At 48.1% G+C, this 23,339-nt stretch overlaps 1 protein-coding gene across 1 annotated transcript; it reads left to right on the top strand.

The window, feature by feature from the left end:
• Window positions 1-258: 258 nt before the first annotated feature.
• On the top strand, window positions 259-22,548 carry RBP1 (retinol binding protein 1). Its single transcript, XM_002814103.6, is given in 5 exon segments — window positions 259-405; window positions 408-534; window positions 1,035-1,213; window positions 21,463-21,564; window positions 22,302-22,548. Coding segments are annotated over 5 exon segments (594 nt in total). The 5' UTR covers window positions 259-273; the 3' UTR covers window positions 22,356-22,548.
• The last annotated feature ends 791 nt before the right edge of the window (window positions 22,549-23,339 follow it).

Below are 23,339 nucleotides of genomic sequence, written 5' to 3'. Positions count from 1 at the left end.
TTAATCACGCCAGCACAAACCCCAGGAGATTGTTTCCCAACTCCCGAGTGGCTGCTGAGTGTGAGAAGCTCATGGCGTTTGAAGGAAATCCCCAGAGGCCGAAGAGTTCGGCCAACAAAGCAAACGTCCCGTCTCCCATCTTCTCCTCTTCCTTTGTAGGGGAAACGAACTGAACGGCTGAAACGAAGGTGGCGCGGCCTGGTCAAACCTGACCCTTCGACATCCCCCGCCCCTGCGCCCGCCCTCGCTAAGCGGGGAGGAGCGACCGCTACAATGGATCCTCCCGCAGGCTTTGTGCGCGCTGGGAATCCAGCTGTCGCCGCCCCGCAGAGCCCCCCGTCCCCGGAAGGCGCTCATTTCCGGGCCGCCCACCACCCGCGTAGCACGGGCAGCTGCTGTCCCGGCAGAGTCTCCAGCCGTCCCGCCCGCTCGTGGCCAACTGGCTCCAGTCACTCCCCGAAATGCCAGTCGACTTCACTGGGTACTGGAAGATGTTGGTCAACGAGAATTTCGAGGAGTACCTGCGCGCGCTCGGTAAGCGCTGCCCGCTGCGCCCTGGGCCCCCGGCCGAGCAGCTCCGGACCGCTCCCTAGAGCCCTCTCGAGCCGCTGCCTGCCTGCCTCCGCCCCGGCGAGCCGCGGTCCGGTGCCCCCGGAAGCCAGAAAGGGCGTCCTCGGCCACCGCTCCCAGGGCAGCCCCCAGGCTGCGGATTGGAGAATTCGGGGTTGTTAGGTTAACCGGTGGCAAATGTCTGCTCGTTGGCCCTGGAGGTGGGTGATTTCATTAGTAAATCTGGGGCTTGGTTTGCTACTTTTTGTTTTTAAACGGTTAACATAAGAGCAGAAAACTTTGTTGGGGGCGGCAGGGAAGGCACAGGCAGGCTGTGCGCAGAGACAACGCAAAGCCAGGGGGAACCCTAACAGTATTCGCGGGCGGAGAGAGCTCCTGGGGCCCCGCTACCTTGGGAACGGTTCTCTGAGTTTTCCTGCCAACTCTCTGCCGCTCTCTCTCTACCCGTTCAACCCCCACCGCAGACGTCAATGTGGCCTTGCGCAAAATCGCCAACTTGCTGAAGCCAGACAAAGAGATCGTGCAGGACGGTGACCATATGATCATCCGCACGCTGAGCACTTTTAGGAACTACATCATGGACTTCCAGGTTGGGAAGGAGTTTGAGGAGGATCTGACAGGCATAGATGACCGCAAGTGCATGGTGAGGATTCGCGTCCACCCGGTGTCTCCTGCCCAGGGGGCCTGACCAAGGGCTGGGCTAGTTCATCCGAGAGGGGGCAAGGGCCTGAGGGACTGAAAACACTTCCCACTCTCAGCCCCCATGGTGGGCAGCACCAACTCATGAAGCACCCTGCTCTATCTACACTGGAAGGTGATGGTTATGAAGGCTGCCATGTGCTGTGTCTCCACTGCGATCAGGCACTCTGCCTGGTGCTTTATGCACGTGACTTCACCTAAGCCTCACACAGCCTTTGAGGGAGATATGAATATGCCCATTTTACAGATGAAGAAACAGTCTCAAAGAGATGAAGTAACATGTCCAGCTTAGCACATCTAGGGAGGGGCTGGAGTTCAAAGCATGTCTGTTGATGCCGTTCTCTGGCTGACTATGGGCTGGCGGAGGGTAAAAGCAAAGAAAGGAGGAAAGAAAAAAGAAACACAGGTAACCCCTTTGAAGTGTAAACTTTCAGTATGACCTAGTGTGAAGTCACTCCAGGAAGCTGGGGGCGCCTTGATCTCTGCTGGAAGCCTTCTGATCTGCCCATCCTTGCCCCAGAGCTGGGATTTGGCTCCTGGCCATCCCCTGCCCCACCCTGTCATCCAATGCCTACTGAGCATTCTTTGAACTTTGCAGCTGATACCTAGTCAGTAAGTCAGTGCCCCTCCAGCCCAGGCCAGAGGAAACAGCAATGGGGGAAGGGGGAGGGCCAAGAGCTCCCTCCCACAAGGGTGGGAAGCTCCTGACCCAGGACATCCCAATTAGTACTGCCACAGCAGACTCCGGAAGGCCAGCCCCAGGCCTCGATCAACATTATCTGGTTGCTGGGAGGTCAAGGTACTCTTGTTCTCCCTTTTATAGCCTTGGGTTCAGAACTGGCTTATTTTCATCCCAGGAGCCGCCTTGCTTATTGATGGGGTCCTCACCCACCACCTCCCACCATTTACCAAGGGTCTTTACCGCTGGTCTGCTGTGCGTCCAGCACCGTGCTAGTCATCTTACAGCACAGCACAGTGAGGGAGGGATAAGTAACCCCATGTTATGCAGTGACTGAGGCTCAGAGAGAGGAAGAGACTTGTAAGAGATGAGACTTGAGCCCTGGGCCTTCTGATGTTGAAGCCCACAGTCCTGCTTTCTGCCAGCTTCTCTGCTGGTAGTCTGTGCAGAAACAAGATAGCTGAGGTCTGTTAGGATTGTAGTCGAAGGGATGCCCATGTCTGGGAATAGGCATCTGGAGCCTGGATGACTCATCCCCCCACCTTGTCTATTCATCTGAAGGCAGTCAGGACTGGTATCTGAGTCTGCTGTTTGGAATGATGGGAAAGAGCGGGTAGTCAGCAGGGAGTGGCCTTGGAAGGACCACTAATGGGAGAAAACACCATTGTTGTAGAGAAATGTCAGGTTGTGCCTTTAAAAATCTCAAGGACTCCTAATCTGCAGGAAAGACTCACAATAGGAAAGGAGACATTCAGATGGCATCTGCCTTTCTCATTACTGCCCAAGACCTGCTCCCCGGCACACCGCATGGAACTTTGCTCCTTAAGAATAATCCTCACCCCCACTCACTATTGTGGAACTCACAGATCACATCGAACCTTTATTTTGGATCACTACAAATCTGGCATGTGCTGGCTTGTACTAATTATCTTCACTCTTTCCTTCCTTTCCTCATCCATTAACATATGAAACATTTATTGATCACCTAGTAATACTAGCAAATGCAGTACTCATCAAGTGCTTACTATCGTGCCAGATGCTATTCAAACGTTACATTGGCTGACTTAATCTTCACAACACCCTTTCAAGCCTCATTTTACAGATAAGAAAACCACGGCAGGATTTCTGGCTGTGTGACCTTAGGGAAGTGCCGAGGGAGAATTTTAGATTATGAGACTGACGCGCTGCCTACTGCGCTAAGGAGGCAACTGAGGATTTTAGTTAACCACTGCACTGAACATACTGCTTCCCTCACGGGCTGGTCACCACGGCAGGCACAGGACAGCAGAGCATGTCACAGGCCCTGATGTCCAGGAACACAAAGTCTTTGCAGTGGAGGCAGGCACACGAACACTCGCAACACAGTGTGGCAAAGAAAAGCACAGGGTGGGAGTGAGGGGATGGGGATTACCCAGAGAAGGGGATCCCAGAAGGATTTCTGGAAGAGGCGACTTCTGTGCTTCATTGTAAAATAAAGCAGGGAGGTGGAAGGGAGGGTTTTGGATACAAAGGAAAGGACAAGGGCCACCTTTTCTTCTCACTACAGCGTCAGCGTCAATCGAGCATCAAGCAGTAGTTGAGCAGACCGTGGAGATTCAGCCACTGGATGAATCCAGTGAAACTGGTCTAGGATGCATGGTTACTGTCACTGCCCCAGGACTCAGGGATGCCCACTCTCAAGTAGATAGCCATTCACTCACCTGTTGTGGCCTGTTGGGAGATGGAACAGCCCCGCTGCTCAAGCCTTCGCCTAGCCCCATGCAGTACAGAAAAGCCCTTCTCTCTGGGCTGGCCGCTGGGTGGTATGCTGCTTTGGACTGCCGGAAGGACATGGCTGGATGGGGGTAGGATGATAGAATTAGAGCAGCTGTCAGGCCTGAGACTTGTGAATGGAGGGGAGCTGGGGGCCCAGAGGCCACCAGCTGGGCTCTCTGAGGGCCGCCAGGGGTCCTGGACAAGGTGGTTGCCAAAGATAACTTTCACTGCTACCCCCTCTGCCTCACACACTGGGCACCCATCAGCCAGCAGCAGTGGCCCAGAGGAGCTTGTTCCTAGCATATTACAGGAGTCCCATTCTCATTTGGGATCGGTCATTCATCTGTTTTTTTCATTCCTCTCTGGACACCACAAGCATCTCATGGTGCTTCCACTATCTTTGCAACCCCTGTGTCAATGAGACAAATCACACACGGTTCCTGCCCTCATGGAGTTCAGTGTAAGGAGGAGGCAGATTGAAGCAGCCAGTCACGATGTAGTGGACACGGTGCTGGTACAGGCAGAGAAGCACTCCCTGCTTGGTCTGAGAGGTCAGGGAAGGCTCCCACAGGAATTGGAGTCTGAACTGTGGCTTAAAGGATAGACAGGAAGTAGCCAGGCAAACAGAAAGGGGTTAAAAGAAAGGCCAAGGCCGAGAGCTGTCCCACACCAGGCCCTGGGCTTGGCCCTGGGGTCGCAGAGGCAACAAGGCCTTCTGGACACGCAGGCCAGTGGAGGAGACAGGCACATCTTCAGGCCATTACAGCTCAATGCATGATGGGAGCACGGTGGGCTGGGGAGCACACAGCTGGGAGTAGGAAAGCAGTGGTCAGGGAAAGTCCCAGAGGAGGTGACAGCTGAGGGGGCCTGAAAGGACTAATTAGGGCAGATGTGGAGAAAAGGATAAGAGCTTTCCAGTAAGCGGGAACCACATGTACAAAGGCCCAGGGTCAGAAAAGCCTGGCTGGGAGGGAGTTTCAGAGGTGAGAGAGGAGCAGTCTGCGAAGACTTCAGCATGCCTGGAGTGCAAGATGTGTCTGGGAGAGAAGAGAGCCAGGAGAACCTGGCAGGGAGACTTGATGTGACCCTGACAGGCCTCTGTGAGTCCTTGCTGGGAGAGGTGTGGCCAGGCTGACATCCCTCCCCAAAGGGCAGAGGCTCTCACTGGCTGAGAGATCTCTGATCCTGCCTCTTTTCCATGGGAACCTTATCTGTATTCTAGAACTGCAGCCAGAGGGTGAAACCCAGCCTGCAGATGTGTTTTGTTTGGCCTGTACAATGTTTGAAAAACTTCAGAGTCAGTTGCCAATAACTGCCAAAGATTGTAAGATTTCACAGAAAATCCATATTTCTGGCTGTTCTTAACAAAAACAACAGGAAAAGGAAGGGCCCTGGAAACACTGGGCATCTGTTTATTCCTGCACTGCGTGGATCCCTGGAATATGCTGCAGCTGCTCTCTTTAGATGTTACATTTCCTAGTTTACCACAGTCTTCAGCCCATCCTGTTACCTGAAGTCAAGGATCAAATGGCCATTTGTCGCTGTTTGCACTGTGGGTTCTTTTAGAGCTGTGGATCCCAAGGCAGAGACAGCAGCAGCAGCAGCAGCATCACAGGGAACCTCTTAGAAATACAAATTATCTGGCCACACCCCTGGCCTACTGAATCAGAAACTCTGGGAGTGGGGCCAGCTATCTGTGATTCAATAAGCCCTCCAGGTGGTTCTGATGCAACTAAAGCTTAAGAATCACTGCTCTGGAGTAAAGAAACACACTCTGTTCTTGTGTCTCTATAAAAAAAAATGGAAAAACTGTAAAATTAGGTGTAGAGGGCCATGGGCATGTAGAGGGCCAGTCTGGCCCATCACCTGAGTCCTATGGACATTGCAGTCCATGCCCAGAACCACCTGAAATAGCTCTGTGTTCTCTCCCCAGGTGGAGGGGTGGAGGGACTCAGATCTGGGCGGCTCTGCATCACTAGGCTCACATTTCCAGTCTGATCTAATCAGATTTTATGTGACCGCAAACAGCAGGCGCTATTTTGGTAGAAATATATACAGTCTGGGCTCAGCTGAACAGACACAGGGCTTTTCTCCATTGCTTCCTGCATGCCTTTGTCCATAAAAATGTGCCATCAGGCCCAGCAAGGAACCAGCAGCATTTGTTGAATATAACACATATGTGCTTTGGCAGGGCGGGAGCTCTTGAGAAAGGAAGGTGCTCTGACTTCAGATAGTGTTTTCTCACTCCTGAGGAAACGAGTGCCTCAAAATGATTTGGTTCTTTGTCTCGAAGTCCCCTCAGCATGAGCAGGTTTTGTGGGAGAAGACTGAGCCTTGGCCAGGAATCACAGCCGTTAGCCTGGCTCTGGGGGGGTGGCAGAGGGGCCATTTGTCATCCCCGTGTCCAGGTCAGGTTTTTCCTGGAGGAGATGGCTTTGTTCACTCGGGGAACTGGCGCCTCCCCCTATGGCTGGAGCCTCAGCTTCATATCCATCGTTGAACTTAGGATGACCCCTCCACAGGGCCTGCCTTCTGCTCCCAGCCCTCCGCCCCTCTGTCGCTTTCTTTGTTTTTATTATAAAAGGAAAATATTCAAATAGCACAAGAAAGTATGGGCTGAAAAGGGCCCCTTCCCCAACTTGGCCTGATTCCCACTTGGTGGATCTGTCCGGAAATCTTCCTCAGACTTATAATTGATCTATCTATTGATTAGGCAGTTGGTCAAGGTCTCTATCTAAAACCAAAAGAAAGAAAGGAAAAGAAAAAAAGGAATCCACTTCTCTACATATTTTTTTAACTCAGTGATATTTCTTACACATTTTTCCATATCAGCACTTACAGATTTTCTAAGTTCTTTTTTAACAATCCATGTTTCCTTTCCTTCCTTCCCTTGACTTCCTTACTTACATCCTTCTATCTCTCCATCCATCCATCCATCCATCTAATTATATATGGTAATACATGAAATCCACCATTGCACTGTTGACACTTTGGTTTAAACTCTTGCCAGCTTTCTGATCCTATTCTTGACCCATTAAAGATATTTTTTTATTTGTTTTAAAAAACACATACACACACACACACACACACACACACACACACACACGATGCCACTGGCTAAATTAACTCCCTGGGCTGCAGCACTGAGAATGCTGTTGGATTTGGGAGCCTCTGAGAGCTGCCCCTGCCCAGATCAGGCACCCGGCATTCAGCTGGGCCCTTTCCAGGCTAGAAACACAGGATCTCTTTCATGTCTTAGCTAAAGTTCTCCGACCTTTGAAATCGGTGTCAGCAGCGTGCTTTTGAGGATTACAAAAAGAAGAATTAAAGCAACCCAAATAAAATTCACAAAGTAGCTTTCAAAAATCACACTGCTTTGTTGGGTTTTGGGTTTTGTTAGGCAGGGACAAAGGAAAATAACATGTACTAAATCTTTACTAAGTGCCATGCCTGCCCCAATTGCTTTTTGTACTTTTTCTCCTTTGGTCCCCACAACAAATGCTGTTCAGTAAGTATCATTATACTCATTTCACAGATGAGAATCTGAGGCTCAAAGAAGTGAAGTGCCTTTTTAGCCCAAGGTCACCCTTGGGCTAGCTGGTGGCAGAGGAAGAATTCTAATTAGTCTGTTTATAAAGCTCTCTACCCCAAGGTCTCCCACAGAGCTTTGCTGAAGGCCAGCACCTCAGTTCCTTATTGTGAGCCTTCTCACAGTCTGAAGGTAAACCCAGGCAGTTTTGACAAGGCCTAGGAAGAGTGAAAGGAGCACCAGTATTAGAGTCAGAACATCTATTTGAATTCTGTCGATTATCTGACAGCGGCCTTAAATGATTAGACACACTGCCTTTGTTTTCACATCTGCAAAACGGGCATCATAATTGCCGCTCAGCGTGTCTCACAAGGCAAAGCTGAGGACCCTAGAGACAGTACAGGGCACATGAGCTTGGGAAGCCACAATACTATGTGAGAACAGGGCCAGGGCCTGTGATACCTGAGACTGAGGGGCATGGCATAATCACTTATGATGGCCAGGTGTTTACTGAATGAATTACAGCTGTTTGTTTTACTGACCAGCATGGTTCCTCCACCTCCCACCCAAGAGAAGCACCGTTTTCTTTATGGTGGGAATTACTCCTCCTCAACCTTTTGGGTCCTGGTGGGGCTGCAAATCATAGTACCCTGTCTCTTCTGGAACGAGCACCTTCTGCCAGGGTGATCACAGTGTCCCGTGGCCTGTCACATACTTGTGTATGTGGCCCAAGCTGGGCCAATCACCATTTCCTGGGAGTTAATTTAGGAACCCTGAGAGACAGGTGAGTTCTATTCCATTAAAGGTTGATGAGCTGTTATGATGTAAGCTTGGTGTTCTCTGAGGCTAGTCCCCTTACCCCACCTTCCTTGGCTGCATGGAAAAATCCAATTGAAGGAAAATAAAAGATGAGGCCAATAGAGACAGAGAGAATGCAACATTAGAGGGTTACTAGAGTTCCTGACACACCATTCCTAGATTTTCCATGTACTTCAACCAATACTTTTTTTTTCTTTCACCTTAAGCTGTGTGAATTGGTTTCCTGCCACTTGCATCTGAAAACATCCTAAGATATTCAAACTCCAGATATCAAGCGTTAAGACCCACATAAGTAGTTAGAGCAGTGGTTCTCAAATTTGAGCATGCCTTACCCCTAGAGTTTCTCATTCTGAAAGTCTGGGGTGAGGCTTGAGAACTTGTTTTTCTAACAGGTTCCTGGATGATGCTGATGCCGTTGGTTCAAGGACCATGCTTTTGATAACTACTAACAAAGAAAAACAAGAAAGCAGGCTGGCCTGTACCTAGTTTCCTGTGATTTTTCTCATCATGATTCAATGTAATAAGCCTGTGCTGGGGTAAAATGTGCCTAGTTCTAGGGGATGAATGAGAATAGGTAGGTGTAGCTCCATCCCAGGATCAGGGTAGTGGGGGATGAAGACTGCCTGGGGACATCAATCTTGCAGCAGCCCACAGTGGTTTGCAATTGAGGGTCCAATAAAGTGATACCAATAGTGTGTGCAGCTGGACAGGTGTGAGGTACAACAGAGCAGTTAGGAGCTTTGACTTTGAGATGGACCTGGATTTGAATCCTGGTTCCGCCGTACAGCTGTTTCTTTGCAAGGGTACTTTATCCCTCTGAGCTTCAATCTGCTCATTTGTAAAAGGAGCCAAGGGTAATACCCACCTAATGGAGTTATGTGAGAATTAAATGTGGTAATGAATTATTTCTGTTTCCTGTTGCTGTGTAACAAACCACTCTGAAACTTAGTACCCTAACGCAACAATATTTATTTTGTTCACAAATCTGCAATTTGGACAGGGCTCAGTGGGGATGCCTTGTCCCTGCTGCCTGCCCTGCCAGTGGGGAAGTAGAGGATCCACTTTCCAGATGGCTAACCCACACTCACTCTCTGCTGGCTGCCTGGGCTTCCTCACTACATGGCAGGTAGTTTCCAACAACGCAAACACCATAGGGTGCCAGCTACCTTTAATACAGGGATTAGTGAGTTCTTCCTTTCTTCCTTCCTTCCTCTTCCCACCCCTTCCCTCTTTCTTCGCTCTGTCATTCCTGAACTGAGGTCCAAGGATAGCATAGGAATACTCTGGGAAAGAATGGTATAAACAAGATGGGTGTGAAGGTGGGGATGGCATGGAACCCAGGCTCCAAAACCTACCTTTGCCAGCTTTACGGTGGAACTGGCCCTGCACTAAGAAAATGAAAAAATAATAATCATAATCTTCTCACAATGTGCAATAAATCAGAAAATCATCTTACTCTTTGACTCAGGGATCCCACTTATGGGATTATATTCCAGGAAAATCATTCTATTTGTACAAAGGTATCTGTTAGTCACTCTGTGATAATAATTCTCAACAACCCACATAAGCATTACCACTATCTCAGGGCCTACTATGCGGCAGGCCCTGCCCTGTCGCTTTATGTTTATTTAATCTCCTAACAATCCTGGATAGGAGGTGCTACTCTCCCATTTTACAGACAGGGAGCCAAAGGTCCTGCCCAGGTTCACATTACTGGTTAACGATAGATTTGTGATCTCACTTCGGATGTCTCTGATTCCCTACTTTGTATGGCTTATAGAACAGGCTGTCTCTTGCTGGTATGCCTAAATATCAAATAGCTATGGGTGGTTAGAAAGACTGTGGCTTTTTAATTCCATAAACCACTATGTAGCCATGTAAATGATCACTATGAATATAAATGAAAAGTTTTTATCGGCATTCAGTCACCAAGTTCCATGGATTCTGCTTCTTAACGTCTCTTCCTGTTTTTCTTCATTCCCACTGCTCTGAATATCTCGTGCCAGTAATAATAATAACAATTAACATCTCTCGTGCTTACTGTGTGCCAGGCTCAGCGCTTTCCATGGATTATTTCATTTAATTACTACAGTATCTTCACGTTGATCTCCATTTTACCATGCTCAACACTTCAGCCCATCCCTCCCTTTCTAAAAAGGGAATCTGATCATGCTACTCCCCAGCTCAAAATTCCCAAGGGCTTCCCAGTGCTGATGGGTAAAACCCAGATGGCACTCAGGCTCTTCAGATCATGGCCCTGCCTGTCTCTCCAGCCCTATTCCCTCCCTCACTCCTTACGCTTGGCCCCATCCCGTCATTCGTCAGTGCCTTCACTTGCCATCCTCTTTGCATCCCTCTACTCACTTCCCTGAGGTATTTCTTTGCCTCTTCCTCTGGGAGGAGAATTACCCACTGGTCAAGACCCAGCCCAGGCTTATCTGCTCTGTTGATCCCATCCTGATTCCCCATCCCACCACCGTGCCCTTCCTTTGCCTTGCAGCCTCCCTCTTCAGGGGCTGCTTTTAGGGCACCTGTGATGCTAGCTAATGTGTCTGAGATTCTACACAGCAGCAGCCACACCGTCATGGGCTCAGTGGGCTCCAATGTGTTCATTAAATGAATGTTAAGTGAAAATAGCAGAACCTCAGAAACATAAATGGTAGTCATTGACCCTATCACTGCAAGATGCAATTCCCATTTAATAATAGCTCATGTTTATTAGGTATTCCATGCACCAAAAATTCTTCTAAGCACTTTCCATGCATTAATTCTTTTAATCCTCACAATAATTCTATGATGAAGATGCCAGAATTCTTCCTATATTATACATGAAGAAAATGACTCAGTCTGACTGAGTTGTAACTGGTTCTGCTCCAGAGCTAGACCAGCCGGACCAGCCAGACTGTCATCTTTAGGATCTCATTTCTGCCCCTTACAAAGTGGGTGGCCTTACGCAAGTTACTTCACTTCTCTGTGCCTTTACTTGTCTGTGAAATGGGGATAATTATGAAATAGGGGATACCTGCTTTGTGGTGAGGATTAGATGAACGGTGTGTGGGAAAACCCACGATGCAAACTGCCCCATCAGTGTGAGCTGTTATTATTAATCCTCTCACACTGACCTGTGACCTCCAGAAGACAAATTCTGGGGGTGGTCACATGTAGGAAGGGATACCTGGCAAACCAGAGAAGAGCTAACAGGATTATGAGAGTGGAGGCTGGCCTTAAAAGGCACCTGCCTCTCCACACCCACAGGGAACAGGATGGACTAGGCCAAGAGCAGAGAGGAATTATTGCTTACTGCGCATTTTGTGTGTCCTGCACTGAAATAGATCCTTGAAACCCCTTGTTTCATTTCATCCTGATGGCTCTGCTCTGTGGCTGGGCTCACTAGCCCCACTTTGCAGATGAGGAAGTGAAGGCTCACAGAGGTGGAGTAAATTGCTTTGGTCACCCAGCAAGAACGAGGTGGGAACCTGCAGTTCAGGTCTGCCTCTACCCAAGGCTATCACTGGGTCCCTCCTGAATGCCCAGCTTGGCAGGCAGCTGTCCCATGGCTGGGCCAGACCAGGCCCGCAGCCTGCCAGGTGATATTCAATGGCCACAATATTCATGCCAGCAAAATGTTCATGTGGGAACAGTAGGCAGAGCATGAGCTCAGAGCTGGGCAGAGGGGATTTAAACCATGTCTTATACTATTCCTAGTTGCACGCCTTTGAGTATAGAGCCTAAGCACTCTGAGCCTTAGAGACTCAGGGTCAAATCACTCCAATGGCTAACCTCTTTCTATAAGGCTTACCTGTGAGGAAGAAACAGCCACATTGCCTGGAGAAAGCGTGGTGTTCACTGCAAGAGTGCCACTAGAATGCTTTCTGCTATTCATTCATTCAACAAATGGTAATGCACATTTTCTCTGCCATGGATTCTAACATGGGGGCTGGTATCCTGCAGTGAATAAAAGGATCTCAGACCCCAAGGAGTTCTTCATCAAGAGATCCTGACATGCTCACTGTTCCCTGGTTACCTGGTTACTGATCTAGCACCTCTTATCTTCTGGGAGCCATTTATTTCTATTTGCCTTGAGAGAGAGAGAGATATATATATAAAAAAAATAGAGGCCAGAGATTCCCGTGGAAGGGATGAGGCCTTCAGTGCCCCTGCTAAGCACTCTCTGACAGGATGTCCCCTGTCTTATTCTCATTCTCCCACCCTACCCCCAACTTCCACACCCCTGCCTTTGCTGGTGGAACTAATGACACACCAATTCCTTGTACTGGCCCCAGGTAGCAGATCCAGCGCTGCCTGCCAGATAAGCAAGCATCTGGATTTTCCATGGCACCAGGTTTGGCCAGCTGGAGCATGAAGACATACTGTGAGGAAGAAGAGAGGCTGTGAGCAATCTCCCCAGTAAATTCTGGGTCAGAGGTACAGGGTCAGCCTTCATGGGGAGGGTCAACCCACAGAGTTAAGCTGGGCAAAACCTATGTAGAAACTTCCCTCATGCAGACCCTGCTGTCCCTGATTTTCCTGCAACTGCCTGGGCTTGTTCCCTTTGCCTGGGACTCCCTTGTTCCTCTTCTTCCTCTTTCCACCTTTTTTTTTTTTTTTTTTTTGAAACGGAGTTTCACTCTTGTTTTCCAGGCTAGAGTGCAATTGCGTGATCTCAGCTCACTGTAACCTCTGCCTCCCGGGTTCAAGCAGTTCTCCTGCCTCAGCCTCCCAAGTAGCTGGGATTATAGGCATATGCCACCACACCCGGCTAATTTTGTATTTTTGGTAGAGACAGGGTTTCACTATGTTGGTCAAGCTGGTCTCAAACTCCTGAGCTCAGGTGATCCATCCACCTCAGCCTCCCAAAGTGCTGGGATTACAGGTGTGAGCCACTGCACCTGGTTCTTCTTTCCACTCTTTGCTAACTCCTGTGGGGTTTTCTGGCATCACTTCCAGCATTATTTCTAGCCTTACCTCTTCCAGGAAGCCTTCCCTGATGGGCCTCTGTCTCGACCTTAAAGGCTGTCAAGGTGCCTTCTGACTTCCATAACCTCCAGCACTTGTCTACCAGTACTTACCATTCCGCTGGAATTCTCTGTCTTCTTACTTTCTTCTCAGATAGTCTGTGAGCCCTCAAGAGCAGGCCACTCATCTTACTTCCCTCTCTCCAGCACCTACAGCTGGTGCATTGGAGGTGTGAAACCCATGATTGCTGAATGCTGTTCCCTTGCACAGAACCACGTGGTGAATTCCTATTGCTCAGTCAAGGGTCAGTTTAAATCAGGGAACTGCAGAGCACAATCATCAAGAGCATGAGCTCTAGAGTCAAATCTCATCTCCCCACTTCATGGCTGGGTGAACTTCAGGCCTCAGTCTCCACATTTGTAAAACGATGAGAAGCATACCTGCTCTAGGAGATTGTCAGGAGTCAACTGGTATGACACATACTTTGCCTAGTACCCTGCCCAGCACATAATGAGTACTCAACACATGTTGTTATGATATTGATGATGGTGACTGATAATGACAGCAATGCTATCACTCCCACCAGGGAGCCTTCCCTAACCCCCCAGGCTGGGTTGCGGGCTGTCGTCCATCCCAGCATATAGCACAGAGGTGTCATTGCCTTCTCTCCAGGCTGAGCTACCCCATGGCAGAGCTTCTGTCCAGCCCAGCCTTAGGGCCACCCTAAGTGCTAGGTCCCTGGGATGAATGAGTGCAGTTCCACAGGGCCCTGTGACCTTCTCCAGTCCTGTTCCCACCTCCTTATCCAGAACCTTGGCCTTGAGCACTCCAATGGTTTAAATTGTCTCTAGGAACTTTTGAATTTTTTAAGGAAAAATAACTATAACATGTCAAGATTATTAGTCTTAACATTTTCTCATTTTGTCTGAAGAATTGTGTTATCATTTGCTGTTAGCTTTTTCATGGTATTAGAATTGCATTCTTTCATGCTCACAAAAGCCTTGTTGTGGCTATACTATTTATAGTGATTGCTTTGAACATCTATTATGTCTCTAATTACTCGTTCACATTTTAAGGCCTTATTAATTTAGTTTTAATCTGCTTTTAGAGTGAAAGTGGCTTTTCCTCTTGAATGTGCTGACTTTTGATTCCAGCCCCCCAGGAATGGATCAGAGAAGAGGAGCCACTACCCACCCACTCATCAGCCTGGCCTCAGGGGCAGCTCATGGACTTTTTAGCCAGAGAGAACTGGGTTCAAGTTACGGCTCAAGCCCTAACCCCTTCGTGATGGGCTGATTACTTATAGAAGCCTAATTTTTATCAGCTCTAAAGCTTGAAGATTTAGTGAAACATTGTGAAAAGCTCCCAGCACAGTACCTGGCACCTGGCAGGTTCAGTGTTATCTCCCCTACTTTTCCCTCCTGATCACTTATTTAACACTAGCACCAGATGCTGGAAACCCTCTAACTGTCCCAGGAACACACATACCCTCAAAGGGAGAAGTATACTTTCAAATCAAACTCCTGGATTTGCATCTTTTGCAATTTACATTATGCGGAGAAAGTATCTACTCACTGTCTGGTTTTGAAATTTTACCCCAGATCTAAAGAGCATGGGTTTTGGAGTCAGACCTGGGTCGGTCCTGGCTCAGGCCTTTGCAGGCAGCATCACCATGGGCAAGGCTTCACCTCTCATAACCTGGCTCGGGAACCACGGAGACAACAGAATTCCGTCCCAGCCCTCCAGAGGTGGATCCGTAAACAGAGGGACTACTAGGGCTGGGTGGAAGGCTGTGAGTGATCGATCCATCATCTCCTGCTCTTGAGAGTGGTGTTTTGGCATGGGAGTGTTAATGAATGTCACAAGTTTCTTGATACCAAATAGAGTTCTCACCATTTGCAGGTCATACCAGGTCACTGCCAAGAGATGGTTCCATTTAGTGGGAATTGTCTGGCACTCCCAGTATAAGTCACCTGAGTGGGGCAAGTGGGCCTTGAAACATCCCTGGGAGACACTCACTCAGGCTGCCTGTGGGAGCTGGGCTTTTTGTGTCACTGTCCCATGCAGCAGTGACAGGTGGGGTTTCTAAGTGGTCAGAGGAGCTGGAAAATGGCTTCTGAAGTAACAGTCCCTTGTCATAGTGGTACAAAGATATCTTCATTCATCTGTTGGCACATGTCTCTCTGGGTAAACTGCCGGCAAGGCCAAAGTGATGGGGGTTATTATTAGTTTTTAATAGAAAAGTTAGATTGGCTTCACTTTCCAACCGGCTTCCCTGGTTCCAGCCCATTTGCAGACTTTTGTGTGGTCTATGGGATGAAAATTTCCGGTGAGGAGGTGAGCTGAAGATGGCCATCCCTCCTCGTTGCTCTTGGATTGTCTGGGCTTCATTTCTAAGGTGGTCCCAGAGAGCCCATGTGGGGGTTGGGGGAAGCAGCATTGTCTAGCCCCTTTGGTTTGTACCCATGTTCACCCCACCCCCACAGCCACCTGCCTTTTCTGTGGGACTTGAAAAGCATCAGGAATATCTTCCTACCTGAAATTCTTCCATTAGACCCTGATTAATTGGATTAATCTAGGAAACCAGATTAAATGACCATTTAACGACCCTTTCAGATCTGGCTGAATCCTTGTCCCCGAATGTTCACTGCTCCTGATCTAGCAAAGACAGCTGGCTGCTGACTTCAGAGGGAAGTCATGGAATAAGTTATTGGGTCCTAGGGAAAGTTGTTTTCATAAGTTCTACTTTGTGTCACAAGAAAATGAATTATCATTGTTTGTTAGACATTCACCTTCCAACATTACTTATTTCCTTTTCCCTGTCATTTGTGTTTAAGTGATAGTCCCCCTCCTTGGCTCCACACCTCCTTTTTCTGTTCTTATGACAAATCAGATTCTCTTTGAAATAACTAGTTTATTCCCACAAGATAAAAAACTTAAAATGAAAAATCCAGTCCCACCAAAAGTTAACATGGGGAGAGTGGGAGAATTCAATCTCATTACTGAGCCATCCCAACTATCAGTGGGGGTCTTCAAACAGATCTTCTGCTTAAACAAAGACCAGTTAACATATAAAGGAAGCAGGCATCGTGGTGCTCAGCAGGCAGCCCCTGCAGGTCTCCTCATGGATCCGAGTATCCTAGAAAGAGAAGGAGCTTCCAAAACCTTGGCCATGATGAATAGCATGTCAATCACTGCTTCACAAATCTCCAACTCTTAAAAAAAAGGCTTTCGTTATTGTTCAACACTGACAAGCAAACCCATCTTTATCTAAGCTCTGGGCATCATGGTTACCATTACCTAGTGCCTCCTATATGCCAGCCCTATGCATTTTCTGTATATTTTCTCGAATCCTCAGAACAACCTGGTAAAGTAGGTGCTTTGTTTGTCTAATGCCATGTAACAAACCACCCCAAAACTTAATAGTTTAAAACAACAACCATATATTGTCATGATTCTGTTGGTTAATTGTGCAGTTCAGCTGCCTGTGGCTGTGTTCAGCTGAAAACTCAGCTGGGGCTCCTCAGCTCTTCTCCAAGTGGCTTCTCTCCCATCCTCCAGGGCTTCTCCTTGTGGCCTTTCTCTTTGGCAGAGTAGCCTGGACTGCTTTAAAATATAGCAGCTGGGTTTCAAGAGGGGAGGGTTCCAAGATGACAAGCCCCCAGCATACAAGTGTTTATAAAGACACTACTTCCATCATGCTTGTTCATGTCCCACTAGCCAGAGCAAGTCACGTGGCCAAACCAAGCCGATGTAGGAAGAGACTTCACAGGAGTTTGAATATCATGAGACTCGGGAGTCACCAGTGGAAGAGTCTACCACAGTAGGTATCATTTAGCTTTCTTTTGCAGTTGAGGGCACAGAGACTCAGAGAGGTTAATCCAGTTGCCCAATGTCATCCAACATAGTCAGGAACAGAGGACCCAGCTCTATCTGATACCATATTCTTTGCTGCCCATACTAGGTCAACCTGATATAGGTTGAGGTGGTATAGTAGGAGGCAGACAGGGACCAGGAGCCAAGTATAAATGGCAAGTGAGCTTCCGGGATTCTTCAACCCAGAGGACAGCCTGACCAATTCCCTGGCCCACCTGCCCTCCTGGATGGTTCTACCCAACAGCACAGGCAGCAAAGACAGGCACTGAAAACATGCTCCAGGCCACAGTCTGGGTTTTTCAGTCTGATATTCTGGCCCCAACTCCCCACCACCCCCCAACAACCTTGTTCCTCCTCTCCTTAACTCCAGGATAGTCTTCTACAGCACTGGCTTGTTGTCATTTCTCCCTCATCACCTCCTACCCCTAGCTTCCTTTTTCACTCTGCCTAGAATGCCCCTCCCATTTTCAGAAACTCCTTTGAGGCCATGACAGCCTGGGCACTTCTTTGTGGGGACCTCTTTACAGGCAGAAACCTTTAAGAACTCTTTCTGACTCCCAGCACCCATATCCCCACAATGGTTGGAATGAACTTAAGGGTGTTCCTCCAGGAGTCTGCTCAGAGTCTTAGCACAATGTCCATGTGTTTTTCTGCAGCCCCCAAAGATTTTAGCCACCATCTCCTGGGCACCTGGCAGGTACCCTGCCCTAGACTGGGAAACAAGTGGGCACCAAGTCATGCAAAGCCCATCTTCCAGCCTAGATTCTTTCTCTCATTTACTAGGTGACCAGAGAAAGTCATGGAACCTCTCTGAGCTCAGCCACCCCTCTGCATCCAGTACAGACAAGGATAATCTCTGCTTTGTCCAACTCACCCAGTATCAGAGTCAACAGAAGCTTGGGGTTAAGAAAGGCTTTCTTGGAGACTGATGTAGTATGCATGTGATAGGGATCCTTCCCTTTAAGAAGCCTGGTTTGTAGGGCTCTCAGAAAGGCTCCTCTACACCCCCAACAGGCTTCTGCTCTCTCTATCCCTCAATCTGTCAAGCTGCCTGAAATTCTGCCATCTGTCATTCTTTTGGGCTAAGGTATTATTATTGTTTATATCCAGATGGCCCCTGTTAAAAGATGCCAGCGATCTGGAAATGGTAACACAGTAGCCCCAGGAGCAAAAGCCTGCTTTACCATTCATAAACATCTCTCTCATGGTCATTCTCTGACCCTGGTGTTGGAAGGTAAATAGGTGTGAGCTTTCTGGAGATAAAGTTGGCAATACTCATTAAAAGCTTTACAAATATGCACACTCTTTGATGCAACAATTCCTCCTCTGGAGATTTCTTCTAAGGGAACAATGTATTCAAAACTATGTATACAAAGAAGTCTTATTTATAGTAGCACAGAATTATAAATTAATAACTTAAATGTCCAAAATAGGTAATTGGCTAAATAACAGTATGTACGTACAATCGAATACTATCAGGGACTGTTTTGTGGGCCTGTGACCAAGGCAGTCCATCAGGGCCCCAGGCTCAGAAAGCCCCTCACTTGGTTTAATGCTCTGCTGTCACCAGCTTAAAATTCTTAATGATTTTGAGCAAAGAATCCCTCATTTTCATTTTGTGGTGGACCACACACACACTATATAGCTACTTCCTAGAATATTACGTAGCAATTAAAATAATGCTTATGGAGAATATTTGTTGAAATGGGAAATTGCTTTAATTAAATGAAGAAATGAGGATACGAAACCATAAATGATGCAATCCTAATTTTGCATAAAACAGAAACATGTAGATAGATAGATAGATAGATAGATAGATAGATAGATAGATAGATAGATAGATAGAAAAAGAGTGGATGGAAATATACAATGTTAGAGCAATTATCTCTCTTTTTTTTTTTTTTTAAAGACGGAATTTTGCTCTTATTGCCCAGGCTGGAATGCAATGACATGATCTCAGCTCAGTGCAACCTCCACCTCCCAGGTTCAAGCAATTCTCCTGCCTTAGCCTCCCAAGTAGCTGGAATTACAGGCATGCACCACCACGCCCAGCTTATTTTGTATTTTCAGTAGAGAAGTAGAGACGGGGTTTTACCATGTTGGTCAGGCTGGTCTCGAACTCCTGACCTCAGGTGATCCACCCGCCTCGGCCTCCTAAAGTGCTAGGATTACAGGTATGAGCCACCACGCCTGGCCTAGAGTAATCATCTCTAAAGAAACAAAACTACATGTATCATTTTTATTACCATTTTCTTCTTTAGTGTTTTTTTTTTTAATTTTCCAATACAAAGACTATGACTATACTTCCTGACTAATATTTCCAGAAGAGGCAAAAATGTATGTCATAGCTGAAAACAAGCAATTGTCTCTTGTGCCTCTGAGTGAATCCGGAACCCTTCATATGCACAGTAGCCTTCTGGATAAACACATGAAGAGAAGATCAGTTGATGAGGAAACCAAGTGTTCTTATGAGCTTCTTGAAGCTGAGGACTGATTTCTGGGTCCCCACTTCCCTCTACAGGCCTGGCATGGAAGGAGCACGGATAAGTGAATTGGCATCCTGTCTTATTTATGGCATGAGGTCATGAGTAGTCTTTACCCATGACATGTCTCACCACACATTAACCACACTATGTTTTGCGTTCTCTCTAGCCTGGGACTAGACTGTGCCCCGAGTGAATTTCTGGATCAGAGAGAGGATCTGCCCCCCCAAGTCCTTTTATTCCCCATTTCTCTCTGGAGCAGAGGCCAGACTTACCCCTATGCAAAGCTGAGGGAGCACATGTGGCTCCACCTGCCTCCCTTGTGCATGTGTCGCATTGCAGGCTTCACCCCAACAGCAGGGGGCAGTAGTGATCAGCAGGCCCAGGTAGGAGGCCTGGGGTGGGGAGGTCCTCCTGCAGGGAGTGACCCCACTAACGCCACACCCATCTCCCATAAGTCTCCTCTCCCAAATCCTTTATTAGGCTGTTGCTGACTGTCCTGACTCTGCTGAGCATGGCAAGGAACACAAGGATCCTAGAACCTTAGCTCTCTACATTCAAGGCCTGAGTTAATGTCCCCATGTGACAGTTGAGAGCACAGGGGCTCTGAAAAGGGAAGGATTTGCTGACAGCCACACAGTGAGCAAGGGGCAAACAGAGTGCTGAGCACTACTGTGGGGAGGCCAGGCTCATAACACAGAACTGCCCCATATGGGATGGCTATTCAAAAGAAGGTGGGCAGCCCCAAATATGAGCAATGCCCACTGCGCTTTCTGTGTGCCCACATCTGCGACATGTCCCAGTCTAGGGCACACTCATGGCTGTGCTGGGATGACAGGACCACCTTGCCTCTGAAGTCCAACACTTTTTTCAGCCCCGTGTTGCTAGGTGGGCCTTTCCTGCTCCACTAAGAATGAAATCTCCCCAGGACACAGGCTGGGCCTCCTCCTCCTCCTGCCTGTCTTCCCTTCAGCCTGCCCAGCACATGGCAGTGCTCACAGTGCTCAGGGAAGATGTGGGGGCCCAAATGTGGGGTGTAGAGGGTGTCACAGTGCTCATCTGTGCTCTGCCAAGCCCAGGCTGGGCTGTGGGATCTTCCTTGCCTTCCTCCTCAGTTCCCTGGTGCCTTCCTGATGAGCTCCTGAGCATACTTCCTGCTGTCCCACCTCGGGCCTTCACCCCATGATGGGCCACTGGGAACTCTTCTCCACAGCACCTCCTTTCCTCTCCTTCAGCTCCATCCTTCTCTCCTTAGGGCCCAGCCCTAGTGAATCCCACTCCCTGGACTCTCACCTGGGCTCCCACAGCCTCTGGCCTATAACCTTGGTGACCATGAACACTTCAAGAAGCAATTTAGTCTATTGGGGTGGGGACCTTCAGACCCCCACAGATCTGTGTTCAGACCTGGTTCTTCCACTGAACAACATGGGTAAACTTGGCAAGTCCCTTAACCTGATCTGTGAAAAGGAGATGCTAATCCATGCTCATGTGGATAGGCATGAGGCTTCAGAGACAGCACAGAGAGTGCCTGGCAGAGCAGGCAGGCAGCTAACAGCTGCCATTCGTACCTTCACTGGATTATTCATATCTAAGGTCATTCTCCCTGTGAGATGAAGAGCACTTTGAGGGCAGGGGTGGAGTCTTTTTGGTGTCCCAGGACTTAGCATAGGTTGAAACAATGAATGGATGAATGAAGTGTCTGAGGATGGTCAGGTTACTCTGAGAAGTCTGCCCCTCACCATAAGATTCTGGAAAACATCCCTCACCCCCCACACCCAGCTGTGCTCAGCCCTCAGGCCCTCCTCCCCACCTTAGCCCCATTCTCAGTGCTTGCAATGACAGCCCCACTCCAGTGACTTTTTCCCTCCTAATTACCCTTTTAAATAAAATTTATGAAGGTTTTCATAAATTTTAAAACTGATTTACACACTTTAATAAAAGCATGTGATGGACAGGGAGTATTAGGCTGCAGATTTTCTACAATGAAATTGACGTGAGCACATCCCGGATTATCAAGTTTGGGAGCTGCCCCCTCCCCCAGCCTCCAGGAGCTCCCGGCTTGCTCAGGATTGACAAATGTGTCTCTTGCTTGGCAGACAACAGTGAGCTGGGACGGAGACAAGCTCCAGTGTGTGCAGAAGGGCGAGAAGGAGGGGCGTGGCTGGACCCAGTGGATCGAGGGTGATGAGCTGCACCTGGTAGGTTCCTGGCCTGGGTCAGGCTGGGTCCCCAGAGGCCCTGGTCATTGTTGAGGTCCAGATGGACCTTGGAAAAAGGCGCCATGGATGGGCCTTGGTTCTGTTCTGAAGCTTCTCTTCCAAGGGCCTGGAAAAGATACCTGAGTGACTTTAAAAACCAAGCAATGTATTTTCAAGGTCTAGGCTGACCCAATCATCTAATCAGAGGGAAGAGGTGAGGAGTTATATCCATTAAGCATCAGCAATGAGCTAAGCCTTTTTGCATTCTATAACTCTATTCTCTCAGAATAGGAATATGGCTCCTATTTTAGAGATGAGGACCTGGGGGCTCTGAAAGATTAGATTACATGTCCAAATTGCACATCTAGAAAGTGACAGAACCAACATTTGCTCCCAAATGATGTATATATTCACCATGCCAAATTGTATAGGCCAAAGCCAAGAGTATTCTCTAAGCTTCTCTAAGATATGATCTCAGTCTGGGTCAGCGGGAGGTGATTCGGGAGGGGAAGGGTCAAGGGGTCCTGTTGGTCAGCTCTGAGCCACATCCGTTCCTCTCAGCCAGCTCTGTCTGTAGGGTGCTGCAGAGCACTCCACTATACAGTTTAACTGTCTTTCCAAACAATTGGTTACTTAAACCAACTCTTGGGGAAAAATAACAGCCAATGAGTATTTTTAGACTTCTCCATAAGTGTGACTCTGCTCTGGCCAATGATCAACATCTGCTTTTGTTTCAGGAGATGAGAGTGGAAGGTGTGGTCTGCAAGCAAGTATTCAAGAAGGTGCAGTGAGGCCCAGGCAGACAACCTTGTCCCAAGGAATCAGCGGTGTGGATGTGTGGGCCAGGATCCCCCTCTTTGCACAGCATGAGGCAAAAATGTCCAGCCACCCCCAGGCATCTGTTAGCAGAGTCTGTCTCTTGGCTTTGTCTCGTTTCCTTTTCTTAAAACAAAGCCATGCCAATAAAGTGATCTGTGTTCAAAACGTCTGTTTGGGGGAAGTTTCACTGCCCACTGTGCTCACTTTTTCTCCAGGGCTTCTGAGGCCAGCTTCTCCTAGTGCCACCCATGGGCAGAGTGGATAAATTCAGCCACATGTCCTGAAATTGCACCTGTGTTTCTCTCCAGAGGCACAGGCTTAGGTCTAGAATGGGAGGTGGGAGAGTGGCCTGACATTCAATCATTTGTGTATCAAGTAGCTACCATGTTATGTATCTAATTGTGGCCAAAGTATAGTGAGTGCCACAAAAGCAGGAGAAGATACCTTCCACCCTAGAGATCCAACCAACAGAGAATGTCTATATAACTGCACAGTACACCAAGGAGATGCTTCATCATTATTTGTGAATGAAATGGAACTGGACAGAATTTTAAGCCCAAAGCATAAAATTACTTAAACATAAGTAACTACCTATTGGATTTAATTTCAGAGATGTCATGAGATGTCACCACCGTCAGACCATCCACCCCATCTACGGGCTGGTATCAGCCCTTTCTTTTCACTGTTATAGATGAAGCAGAACTTGCAATACCCCCTGAAAGAGACAGAGCAGCCTCATGTTCACACTGAAGTGTAGGAGATTGCTAGCTGCACCTTTGCATAAAGAAACACAAACAGGAGGAGTGAGGATGTGAGAGATCATGGATAGGGAAAACAACTGGAAAAGGGAAGACACATGGAGGACCCCCTTCGTGAATCTGACAATCCGCCCAGACTATGCCCTACTCCTTGACAAGAGTTAGGAGTCAGACCAGCTGAGTAAAAATCCCAACTTC

The sequence above is a fragment of the Pongo abelii genome, chromosome 2 (genome assembly GCF_028885655.2).
Source record: "Pongo abelii isolate AG06213 chromosome 2, NHGRI_mPonAbe1-v2.0_pri, whole genome shotgun sequence".
Lineage (NCBI taxonomy): Eukaryota > Metazoa > Chordata > Mammalia > Primates > Hominidae > Pongo > Pongo abelii.
Note: the sequence above shows the minus strand (reverse complement) of the source record. Positions and strands in the feature narration are given on the sequence as shown.